General features: G+C 42.9%; 1 protein-coding gene and 1 long non-coding RNA gene across 2 annotated transcripts in view; one reads left to right on the top strand and one right to left on the bottom strand.

Annotated features, from left to right (window-relative positions):
* Positions 1–10,715, bottom strand: part of RHBDL2 (rhomboid like 2) — a 16,217-nt gene extending 5,502 nt beyond the window's left edge. The window contains exons 1-8 of the mRNA XM_019512533.1: positions 10,598–10,715; positions 7,636–7,894; positions 7,079–7,227; positions 6,292–6,404; positions 3,531–3,631; positions 2,872–2,932; positions 2,245–2,306; positions 9–190 (exon numbers count right to left, since the gene is read on the bottom strand). Coding sequence (XP_019368078.1) covers positions 11–190; positions 2,245–2,306; positions 2,872–2,932; positions 3,531–3,631; positions 6,292–6,404; positions 7,079–7,227; positions 7,636–7,845 — 876 coding nt within the window. The 5' untranslated portion in view covers positions 7,846–7,894; positions 10,598–10,715 and the 3' untranslated portion in view covers positions 9–10. The remainder of the gene's footprint in view (positions 1–8; positions 191–2,244; positions 2,307–2,871; positions 2,933–3,530; positions 3,632–6,291; positions 6,405–7,078; positions 7,228–7,635; positions 7,895–10,597) is intronic.
* Positions 190–897, top strand: LOC109294221. Its single transcript, XR_002096483.1, has 2 exons — positions 190–754; positions 835–897. It is a non-coding gene; the product is annotated as an uncharacterized LOC109294221 (long non-coding RNA).
* Positions 10,716–12,116: the final 1,401 nt, after the last annotated feature.

Below are 12,116 nucleotides of genomic sequence, written 5' to 3'. Positions count from 1 at the left end.
TTAGTTTGGTTTAGTTTGCAGGTGAAAGAAAGATGTTAAACAATACAGCAGCCACAACACAGACCAAATAAGCAACAATAGAAATCCAAAATCTCGGATCTTTTATAAAGCTCTTATCAAAGCAGCTGAAAATGATGTAACCTATGGACATCCCAGCCAAGCCACCTGCAACATGAGCCACAAAGGACACCTGGGGAGGAAAAGGAAAGAAAAAGAAACTGTTCAATTACTTTTAAAGACTGAGACAGATCAGTATTCACCCTACAAATGCACACACATCTTATAAATAGTACTTTACCCTAAGGCACATGGAGGACACTTGGGGGTCACCAAGTACTTAAATGTAGTATTTCTTCACAGGAAAAATAGAAACACATTACATATCAGTTGATGCAGGGATCAAGAGACAGCTGCAATCATGTTTTACATTATAAATACAAATCATGAGTTTTGGGATACAAATAAAGTTGTTTACAGTTAAGAACTCCATCGCTTAGGAAACTGTTATTAACCTTCCTATTCTTATTAAAAGCGTTTCAATCATCTTTGATCAGCTTGATGCCTCACTCAGAATATGGCGTATCTGAGCACAGTGGTTCTTTGGTCTCAAGCTGGGATGTTCCTTGCACAGTGATTCTAAGGGTGCAACAATTCTCCAGAAGTCAATGAACACAGGACCCAGGAATTTCAGTTGAGAGTCTGAACAAGCTTAACATTGTTTAGCTCACAAGTTAAGAAAAGATCACTGTTAAAGGTGGTATGGCTGCAGATATTAAACCAAAGTATTCACAAGGATCAGGATAGTCGCACATGTAAAACATTCAGCTACCAAAGTAACGAGCACAGTATGAAAATACACATAGGCAGGAAAAACAGCATGCCAAGCTAGAACTGAAATAAAAATGTAGCACCTAAACACACGCTTTCAATCATCTAGATGGCCACAGAAGTATATATTGCTATATTTACTTCCTTGTTACTGATATCAACAATAAGGGAAAGCGCCAAAAATGTTAGAATAACTTGTGCTCCCCCTACTGTTTTTGCAACCAGATACCAGGCTCTAACAAGATTATGTGATTGCTTCTTAGAAGATGAGACATTTATCAATATTTATGATGGAGAGATTCCAAAACAGATCATTTTAAGATGCAGTTCAAAAGGCAGGTTTGGTTTGGCAATATTCCTTCCATGTTGATGAATCAAAGCAGAGCTTTCCCATTTACAAGCATGTTAAATGCAGATGAATTCAAGGAATTAATGGTGTTGCCAAGAGATACATCCATCCTGGAGCAAACACATCATGTTAACTACAAGTGTGTGATGTGTATTGCCACTCAGTGTGGGCCATGACCATCTGCCATCTAAAACAAGAATCTCTAGCAGAATGTGCTAGTCCTACTGACCTCAGATCTTTGATTTATACTCACTCATGATCCATAACTGAAGTACAGCTATTCAAACTAGAAATAACCAATCTTATATGATACATGATACCAATTACTTATGGTTTTCAACTCACCCTTGTGACAATTAGCACAGCTACAAATCAAAGCTCTTGTTGGACGAAATCAAAGCAACGGATGCGTTACAACTACTGAATTAGATATGTTCATGTCTCAAGTTTTCCTGGCTTTCACATCATCCAACAATTTCTTTAGATTCCTTGGGAATTGATGGATGGTATCCAAAAGCCAAGAAAACAGAGTTCTGGTGGGATGGAGGAATTGTAATTTCTCAAGTTTACCTTCAACCAATTTACCTTTGTTTTTCAGAGATTTCATAGACTTTAGAGAGGATTTCATAGACAGACATTAGAGCTGGAAGGGACCTTGGAAGATCGAGTCCAGCCCCCCCCCCCGCCCAAAGGGCAGGACCTTCAGCTGGGGTCAACATCCTGGGGTCATAGGATCCCAGCAAGATAAGCATCCAATTTACTCTTGAAGGTGTTTGGAGGTGGTTCAAGCACCTACACTGATGGCAGGCTATTCCAGACCTTGGGGGCTTGGACAGTAAATAAATTCTTCCTTATGTCCAACATGAAACAGTCTTGCAGCAATTTATAACTGTTTGACCCTTATTTGTTTCTTCTGGAAAACAAAATGCCAATGTTTTAATTAGCAGTATTTATTTTGTTTCTACTAAATTCCAATAATTGATAGTCTGTAGTTAATGCTGTAACACTAAGTATGCTTTCCTAGGGTTTGCATAATTCCAAGTTATGTTACTTAAGAATGCACTTACTTGTGGTCCATTCACAGGGGCTATAAATCTTCTGTAGAGAGCAAATCCAATATCTGTTCCAACTAAGAAAACAAAACAGAGTCTTGGATTGTTTATTCGTTTTGGCAAGCTTTTTTAGAGCAAAACCAAAATAATGGGTTTAAAACAGAGAACTGTCTTTCGGGTGGTACCAAGAAAACTAATATACAAACTAGAGTCTGCTTCACTCAGAATTGAAAGTCAAATTTTGAGTGAAATTCAGCATCTTAAAAGAGGCAGATTGGATAAATACTGCTGTCTATCACAAGATTCTAATCCTGGCCAAAGCTGGCCCTGCTAGAAGGAAGCTATTCAAATCAGTATTTTGTAAAGTATCATGCACATCTGTGCACCATACATTTAATATTTAGAAGTGCCAAAGCCACAGAACAGTTTAAGACTCAGATTTATTTATACTTTAATTTAACCAAAACAGAAGAAACTTGCATTGAATTCAGATCTCCAGCGAAATGCAAGGGGAATTAGTAAGTCCCTGACCAGTTGGTATTTTGGGCTCCAGGTGGGAATGTGTCTATGCATGAGTTTAAAAGAGTATTTATTACATACAATCTTTATCCTGACAGACCAAATTAATGACATCAACGTTACCTATAGACACGATGAAGACCAATCTGAAGACACCAAACAAAGGAATCATTTCTCTGAAGTTCTTGAAGGGGGGGGAAAAAGATTAATCCATTGAACGAGACAGACACAAAACTGTGCACAACAATATATCTAAAGGCAGTAAGACACTTCCACATTCCTACAACATCTTTCAAACACTAATATAACAACAATTCTCATTTTATAGCTGGAGAATTTGAACCAGAGGGAAACAGCTATGCCTGAGTTCAAACAAATTTAGAACTTAATCCAATAGGCCATGGTTGTTCTCTTCTTTCACTTTTGCTGTAAAAAAAAAAAAAAAAGCAACAGTGTCCTTCCATACAAATCAGTGAAGAGTTACTAAAAATATCCTTATCCAAGTGCTGGATATCTGTCTGGCAGCTAACCATTTCTGAAATACTCCTAATGTTAGGTCTGTCTCTAGCCTTAATTTTCTTTGCTGATAAAGGAAAATATCTATAAAGTTTCGATTCTGCAAGGTCACACCCAGATCACCACATTCAAATCAGACTGTACCTCTGTGGCAGTTCTCCCTCAATTAGTCTTCTTTGGGGATCAACATTTAATCTTTTAAAACAAAAAAGCCTAAGTACTAGAAAGTATGGATATTTTTTGTGCATTATTGGTCATGTCCTTACCACTAATATGTTCATAAAGTAGCCTCCCATCAGGGCATAGACTCCTCCTGAAGCCCCCACCAGAGCCTGCATGGGATCAAAGACTGAGCTGGCCAAGGAACCTGAAAAGATAGAACCATCTTTAGAATTCGGATCCTTGTGCCAACTTTGATGGGATAGGATCACAGTCAGCCATACTGAAAGCTAAAAATCACAACAGACAAGTATTTTAAAAGGTACTAGATAGTAACAAAAGCAACATGAACAAAAAGCTAAGGCTGTAACTACACTAACCCAAAAATAGGATTTGTAACTCGCTACTAGTACAACTTCCATGTTAGGGGAGCCAATGCAGACAAGGCCAAAATGCTTACCAAATGAGATGAGCCAGATCAGGAAAAATGGCAAGGACACCACCATGAGCTGTAACACCTCTCAAAAGAGAAGATACCCTAGCAACAAGTTATAGATTCCATTTCTGTCAGGGTCTCCTTGCCTTAATGTTCACTAACCAGACAAACTGAGGGATTCTAAGAGTTATCTACAAAAGTCCACTAAGGAACAGCTCAAAATCTTAAAGTCCTAAGGCAGAACCCTGCTGTTGCAATTGAAGTCATATTCTGCTAAAGACTACAGGTTTTGATCCCTATACACTAGGGATTTTTTTAACTATTTAGAAGTGCATTTTATTTGCAACTTCACAGCTCTGGTGATATTTCCCAGTGGAAGCTTCAGTTTCATGACTGAATTCTGAACTTTATTCTTTTCCCATTTTAATACAAGGACTTGAATTGTTGCAACAACTATGATCTGGTTTTGGGATGCTTCAAGAAAGGTGTGGACAAATGAGGGTCCAGCAGAGAGACAAAAATCGGAGGCGTTGGGAACATGACTTGAGGAAAGTCTAAATGAACTGGGATTATGCAATTTAAAGAGCAGATTGGAGTGGGAAATTTATACTACCCTTCAGGTATTTGAAGACTGGTTATATAGAAAATGAAAATAAATGATTCTCTGTACCCACAGGAGACAAGACAAGACAAAGAGCAATAGTCTCAAATTGCTGCAGGAGAAATTTAGATTGGATATTAGGAAGAACTTCCTCACTAGGAGGGTGGTTGGAACAGGCTGACCAGAGGTTGTGGAGTCTCCATCCTTTGAAAATTTCCAAGGTTAGACAAATACGTGTCTGGCATGGTTTAGTCAAGGATGATGCTGCCTGAGCAGAGGGCTGGACTAGATGTGACCTCTTAAAGTCCCTTTCAAACCTACCTTTCTATGATTCTATATTTCTATAAAAATCTCAAAATATTGGTGTCCTACTTCTACACTAGAACAAGAATTTTTTCATATTTCAGCAACTGAACTCTACCAATAACATTTAAAGAAGGGTTTTTGGAGTTAGACATCTGTAATATGTATAGTCAGGTAAATCAAATATGTAAGACAGCAGTGAAGATAAGCAGAATTAAAAATTCCTTTTTCTTTTTTTGAAGCCTCCTTCGGCACTCTCCTCTTCCCCCTCTTCACGAAACCTAGGACAGAATCCAAGATTTGATTGAAAAGAAATCTAAAATTCATAGCTGTCGAAGTGAATACATCTCCACTTAAATCCAATGATGTAGCAGTCACTTATGCAGTCAGTGGGTTCAGTTTCAGACTAGATTTAACTGTGTAGTGACAGGCAATATTCAGGCTATGCTGTTGCACTAACAGAACAGACAAACTGCACTCACAACTACCAGGACAAACTCAAGTTCTTGAGGCCAGGACATGCCTCTTGACTGCCCATTTTTCCTGGCAGCAGTGGGTAGCACATATCTATCCAAAATACTGTGCCAAAGATTACTTCTCAACCACTTGGAAAAAGCAGAATAAACATCAGAAAAGATCCTTGTAGGTATTTCCACACTATGGCCGTAATGTGCTCCCACAAGGATGCCCTTGGCCTGACCATTTATGGATGCGGTCATAAATATATGTGAAAACACAGAGGGTGCCTCTCTGCAGCCACTTTTGAGGCCTCAATCCTCAGTCTGTGCAAGCACAGCCACAACAGATACTCAGAAGCAGCCTCCCTGGTGAATTCCGAGGTTTGGAAAATACGAGCAGGAGCAGATGGGCAAGGCATGCTTGTGAACATAAAGGGTCAGGCACGCTGCCTCCCCAGTTGTCAATGGGCCTTTTGAGCAAGAGGCCCCAAATCAACAAATGTGATGATACACAACCCGTTTTCTTGTTTGCAGAGCAAGACACTGCAAGTTACAAAGGAACAGCGCTGCCTCATTTTGAATAGACTGCTCTCGTCAGAGACAACACTTGACAGTTGAGTATTGTTGCTATCTTCAACACGCACTTTCACAAAAGCACTCTCTGTGCCTACATTTTCTTGAGTCCATAAACAGTAGAATCTAGCCAATGGAACAGCGTAAGTAGTTCACTGTTCTCAAAGTATTCATTAGCCTGTTTTAAAAGATGTCAGAAATACAAATGCTGTCCTCTAGTACTTTGTAGGAGTTTCTATTTCTGTGTGAATGAAGAGTGTGTTAAGCCATAAGGAAAAATAACCGCAAGGGTGAAGGAAATATCCAGCTGGAATCAAGTGAGCAACTGGATCAATTTTCTAGTAAATCAACATACAGTAAGTGTTCATCAGGTCAATTTAACTTACATGGGACCGTTAACTAGAACTTAGATATTCCCACCCGGAAAACAGCAAGTTTGTTTTTTGATACAGACAGTATTAAAATACCAGTTAGCCCATTTCCCATGGCACACTGACCTCCAATTACTCCAGCAAGATAAACCAGCCCAACACGATGCCCTTTGTGAACCATTTCCAATGGGATCCCAAAAATAAGTTGCAGGACAAGATTTCCTAAAATGTGTTCAACACTGAAAAGAAAAAAACATGAGAGTCTCAAACTACAGGTCTAATGCTTTTAGAAGTCCTGTAAATCTCCTGACTCACAATGCAGAAGCCCTCCTTTTTAGAAGGTGAATCTACACTATGCATTTGCAGCCAAAAGGCCTGAACTGGCCTCTGAGTTCAAACCAAGGCACCCAGCATGAAAGGTAGAATTGGGCCATATTATGCAGACCAGGTCTCACAGAAGAGGTAGGATTAACATACAGCATGGTGATAGTAATCCTACTTCTATCTAATCTACTTTTGAGCCTGGTGGTCACACGTGATAAAGTGGATTTGGGTTAGGTCAGAACTTAAAAAATAAGATAAAATAAAAAAACACCCTACTATGATGGAAAGTGGGATGGTAGTTCAGTAGGTAGCACTCTTGTATCATTATGAACCCCAGTATGGTGCCAGAAACCACAGGCTCTTGGGAGCATCACCTGGAAGACACATCCATGTAGCCTTTAAAAATACATCTTCCAAGATCTGATTAACTGGCAAGATCTTTTCCACTTTTCCCCAATACCCATTTCCTAATTAAATACAGCTGTTTATGTCAGTTGATATGTTTAAGGGAAACCCAGGGTAGCAGACCCAAAATCCTTTGCGTTTTGAATCTGCAAAATAGACAAGAGTACACAGTAATGTTGCTTACCCTGCATGCACTAGCATGTAAGAAATGAATCTCCAAGCTTCTTCCCTTTTCTTAGGTTTATAAATAAAAGGACTGTTCAAGATCCCTTCATCCAGAGTGATCCATTGTTTCTGAGGCTTCCAAACAGCGTAATAAATGAAAACAGCCAGCTGCAAGAAAGAAGCATTTATTAATTTCTTCCACCTTTTGACATTATAACCAGTCTCCTCCATATTTCCTTGATACAGAGGTAACACATGGAAAATTTCAGTCTGACAGTTCAAAGTTTGCTTCACCAGCAAGAAAATGAAAAAAAGGATGTTAAAATGATACACAACTTTGTATGGGCAATGGCTGAGAAGATACAATAAATATTACCAGCAAGTAATGGGCAACCAAGTTCTACATTTTGTTAGTCAGATGCAAATTTCAAAAGTTGAGAAGATAAAAGAAAAAACTTGCCTTGCTAAAATGAACTCACTGGTAGTAAATTCTAATTCCATTACTTCAACTAAATTAAGTGCTAGATGAAAAACAAGGGGAGACACTTTAAATATTACCAGATAAAGGAGTCCTACCTCTGCAATGCTAATAGAGATGATGAACAAGGGAGGAGGGATACAGTTTGCTCTTTCCAAGTAGGTGGCTCTGGCATTCTCAGGAAGCATCCATTTGGAAATGGTTTTATGGATTCTATCACATTTAATGCAGGCTCGACAGTTTCTTTCATCTTTTTCTTCTTTTTGGTCTTCATCTCCAGGACTTGGGTTCATCCTCTCCAGCTCCATATTTTTTTATTAGCTGGAAACTAGCCAAGCACCTTAGGAGTCCAAGCACCTATGCAGATAGGCAATTAAACACTGAATATATGCATAGTACTCACATGACCAGTAAGTTATATAATATCACACTTATTCACCATCTTTAATCCAAGAGGATTCCCCAAAGCATTTTACAAGTTACTAAAACACTTTTCAGCCTATCTGTAGTAAATGGGAACCACTTGACCAAACAAAACACAAACCACTTTTGGGATTCAGGACAGGTGCTGTCTAAGAGGAATCTTGTATCAAGGTAATGTTACAGGGAAAGATTAGTAGAGTATAGATAATTTGCACTAACTCTGGCCAATAGCACAGCACTAATATCCTTATAAATTTTACACTTTTTTTTTTTTTTTTTAAACAGACAGAGGGAAAGAAATCCCCAGTTCAATTATCAATACCCTTTATCTGGAATACTTGCAGTTTCTGTGGTTTTTTCCCTTCAGCTGTTGACCCAGCTGATACCAACTCAATTCCTGAGAACTGACAAGACCACTCTGAAATGGAGTATCTCCCTAATTCATATTTTGTTTATTTAAATTACAGGACTAGCAAGTTTATGGGTTCAAAGGACACTCTAGGGAACATGCTGAATCATACAGCTGCTAGGCAATCTGATCCTGCTCCTTCCCAGTGAGCCCTGTTTACTTAGTAGGGTCACCCGACTCACTCTCCTCCGCTGGAGCGGTAACTGCAAGAAGCAAATGCCTGCTGGATTTAGAGGGGTCCCACAGCCTGAATTACACCAGTGAGGACCCAAATGCTTAATCTTTTAGTTTTCATACTGAATTTCTCTTTAACATAGAAATCCTATGATTGCTGAAGGTGGAGCACTCTGAAATCTAGTAAATTATAATGTAACTAGTTTTGGGTACTCTGCCAATAGACATACATTGACAACACATGTCTGACAGATCAAATCTGTCCCCAGGAGGCACGTAAAGAGAGGAGGGGGCACAATGAAGAGAAATGAAAACAGTTCCAGATACAAAGTGTTGCCGGATGCAGAGATGGGTCATATGAAAGGTATTTCTATAACCTTTTCAGGCAGTGGTCTCAGGACTCACTGTGGTGCAGCAGAGAAAAGAAAATTAGCTACAACTTCAGCTGGCAGTCATTTTGAAAGGCAATGCAGGTTAGCAGGCAGAGCAGGACCTCTGGGTTCTCTTTCCATCTCCACAGCTACCCTGCAGAGTATCATCAGGCCAAGTTGCTTCTCCCTGTCTCTGCACCTCTGCTCCCAGCTCTGTAAAGCAGAGATCAAGATAACTACAGCCTGAGCGGAGCATTTTCAAACCTGGCAGAGAGGCAGGCCAGGTCTCAGCTTCAATCAAGTATGGACTTAGTAACTTCTTTGCGTAACTTGCACCCTCTACCATTGAGGACTTTTGTACAGGTCTGTTTGCATCCATCCTCTTTCTCTCTCAGTATCGCAACCCCCTCCCTCCCCTTCCCCCAACCCTGGGCTTAGAGGGCCAGCACTATAATTACGTAACCTTGCTGGACTCCCTGCCTCACCCCCATCCATCTCATGCTAGTCCCTCGCTCAGGCACTCTGCATTTCCCTTACAGCTTTGTCATTTGTTCCACAACCCTTACCATTGTCTAGTAAAGCTAAATCTGACTACACACCAAGTGCAAGCTGCCGTTAGAAGTGGCTTTTTAGACCATTTGTCTCGGGCAATGGCAACGCGTAGGGGGTGCACGCAGGAGGACACGCACCCCCTGAGATTGGCGGTGCACCCCCCTGAGAGAAACACCAACACATGGTCAGAGGGCAAGAAAACAGGAGAGGCCGAGAGCCATGGGATTCTTCAGCCTAGAAAAGCGCAGGCTCAGGGGATACTTAATGGCTGTCTATAAGTACATCACAGGTGTACACCAGGATCTGGGGGAATGCCTGCTCACCAGAGCACCCCAAGGGATGACAAGAACTAACGGTCACAAACTCCTCCACGATCATTTCAGGCTGGACACAAGGAAAGACTTCTTTACTGTCTGAGCCCCTGAGGTCTGGAATAGACTCCCCCCACAACACGGAGGTGGTGCAAGCACCTACTCTGGGCTCCTTTAAGAAACATTTGGATGTTTATCTCATTGGGATCCTTTGACCCCAGCTGACTTCGTGCCCCTGGGGCAAGGGGGCTGGACTCAATGATCTCCAGAGGTCCCTTCCAGCCCTAATGTCTATGAAATCTATAGTCTATGAAATCTATGAAACTGGATGAGGAGAAGCATCATGCAGACAGCAGCCCCTTCTCCCTCCCCGTCCCCACAAGTCACCCACAGAAGTCTCTCTTCAGGAGCACGTTTTTACCTCACCAGCCTTCACCCCCGGGGTCTGCGCCACTGGCAAGATGAGAGGGAGCTGCTAAGAGGCGATGTCTGTCTGGCGGCAAACCCGTGCCACGTCCCCGACCTGGCCTGTGTGCTTGCGGGCATCCAGGCGGGGCTGTCTGCATCCTGTCCAAGGCGGCTGGCAAAGACAGCGACCCCCGCCCGCCCAGAAACTTCCCACCAGCGCTTGTCTCCAGGGACGGGGCAGCCCAGCTGGCCGGGAAGGAGGAAGCCGCAGGAAGTATTTTTAAGCCGGTCTGTCCCACATCAAAAGCAGCCAGACGTCACTGCTGCCCCTCCCCCTCTTCCCTCCCCCCTCAGGCCGGGGTCCCGTACACCGCGCCCACCGCGAGGGCCCTGGGACGCGGCTGCCTCCTACCTCGCGCCACCTCCGCGCTCCGCCTCTGCCTCCGCCTCCTCTGCAGGCCGCTCCCATCCTGGCCCGCGCCCGCGGCCAAACACGCCCCGCTCGGCCCATGGCGGCGCCCGCCCTAACAGGCCGCAGCCGCCCGCGCCTGCGTCCGCTTCCGGTCACGCGGCGCGCGAAGGGCAGGCTGGGAAGCGTAGTGTTCCCCCACTTCCGCAGAGCCGGACGGGAAAAGCCGGCCACGCGCAGCCGCCCTCCCTGCTTCCGGCCCCGCGGCATCCTGGGAGCCCGGGGCCTCACGGGAGTTGTAGTCCCCCTGTCTCTCCCAGGAGTCCGCTTGGGCTCAGGCTGGAACTGCCCCATCCTCGCACTTGCCAGGAGCTGGTCCCACGTCTCAGTCGGATACGCAGTCACTCCGATCCAAAATACACCCCCCAACATTTTTTCTTTTGTTCCTCCAATAAAAGATACCGCCCCCACTCCAAAAAACCCCATTGTTTCTCTTCCATGTCCTGGAGGGCTGACCCCAGAACAGGCAGCAGAGGAAAAGTGCCTCGTTTCTCACAAGCTCAGTTTTGGCGGGAGGCTGGGGGTCACCACCTCCCAGAGAGGGTGTTTGAAGGGAAACCGATGCAAAACGCACAGGAAACGCAAAACTGACAGCCAGACGCAAAATCCGATGGTTTTAGCGGGTGGCGGAGTGGATTTTTCCGAGAAAGGATCGGTTGAGGTGAATTTGGATTTCTCCAGGAAACACAGCCGGCCAACGAAAAGCCGCCTTGAGATGCCGCAAGGGCCTCGTATGCCCGGTGTTTGAATTCCCAGGGTTGCAAAACCCAGCACAAGTCAACAACAACCTGAGAAATGGCCAGAGAAAAGGCTCCATTTAGCAAGGCCAGGACATCTCCGGAGATCAGGATACGTGCGTTATGTTTTATTCCATGACACATTCAGATTAGACATCAGGGACAGCTACTAGTTTTTCCACACCCACAGAAACTAAGCTATTTATTTAGCCCCTGACAAGGTGATTCATAAGACTGGCATCCTCTCTCTTACTGAGACAAAGCTTCTCGGAAGAGACCTTTCTTTTCCTCTTCCTCCTCCTCAACATTGTGGAAGAAATCAAACTTCGCACTGTGGTTGAATCAGAACTGACAGAGCCAGCGTTTCTTCATTTAGGGCTATACTGTGATCACAGAGAAAATCCCATACAACGAGGGGAATCGCCCACTTGTTTGTTTCAAAGGATTTCTTGGACTCTATAAGTTTACAAGCATATTTATACTTAAGACGGCGAGAGAAAAAAATACGACCTTGGACAGTAAATCACTGATCTAACACACACAGACTTACAGGCAGTTTACTTAAAGAAGAGTGAAACATTGTGCTTATAGAAAAAGTTATCAGTTTCTGGTTTCTCAGAGAGAAAAATAAACTTAACATCCGTACACAGGGTAATATATCAAGACAAAACAAGGCATGCAGGATTCCCTATCTCAGAACATTTAACTGAAATAAACAGTATCAG

The sequence above is a fragment of the Gavialis gangeticus genome, unplaced genomic scaffold (assembly GCF_001723915.1).
Source record: "Gavialis gangeticus isolate Ggan-Ray unplaced genomic scaffold, GavGan_comp1, whole genome shotgun sequence".
NCBI classification, from domain to species: domain Eukaryota; kingdom Metazoa; phylum Chordata; order Crocodylia; family Gavialidae; genus Gavialis; species Gavialis gangeticus.
This window is presented reverse-complemented; position numbering and strand designations above follow the sequence as displayed.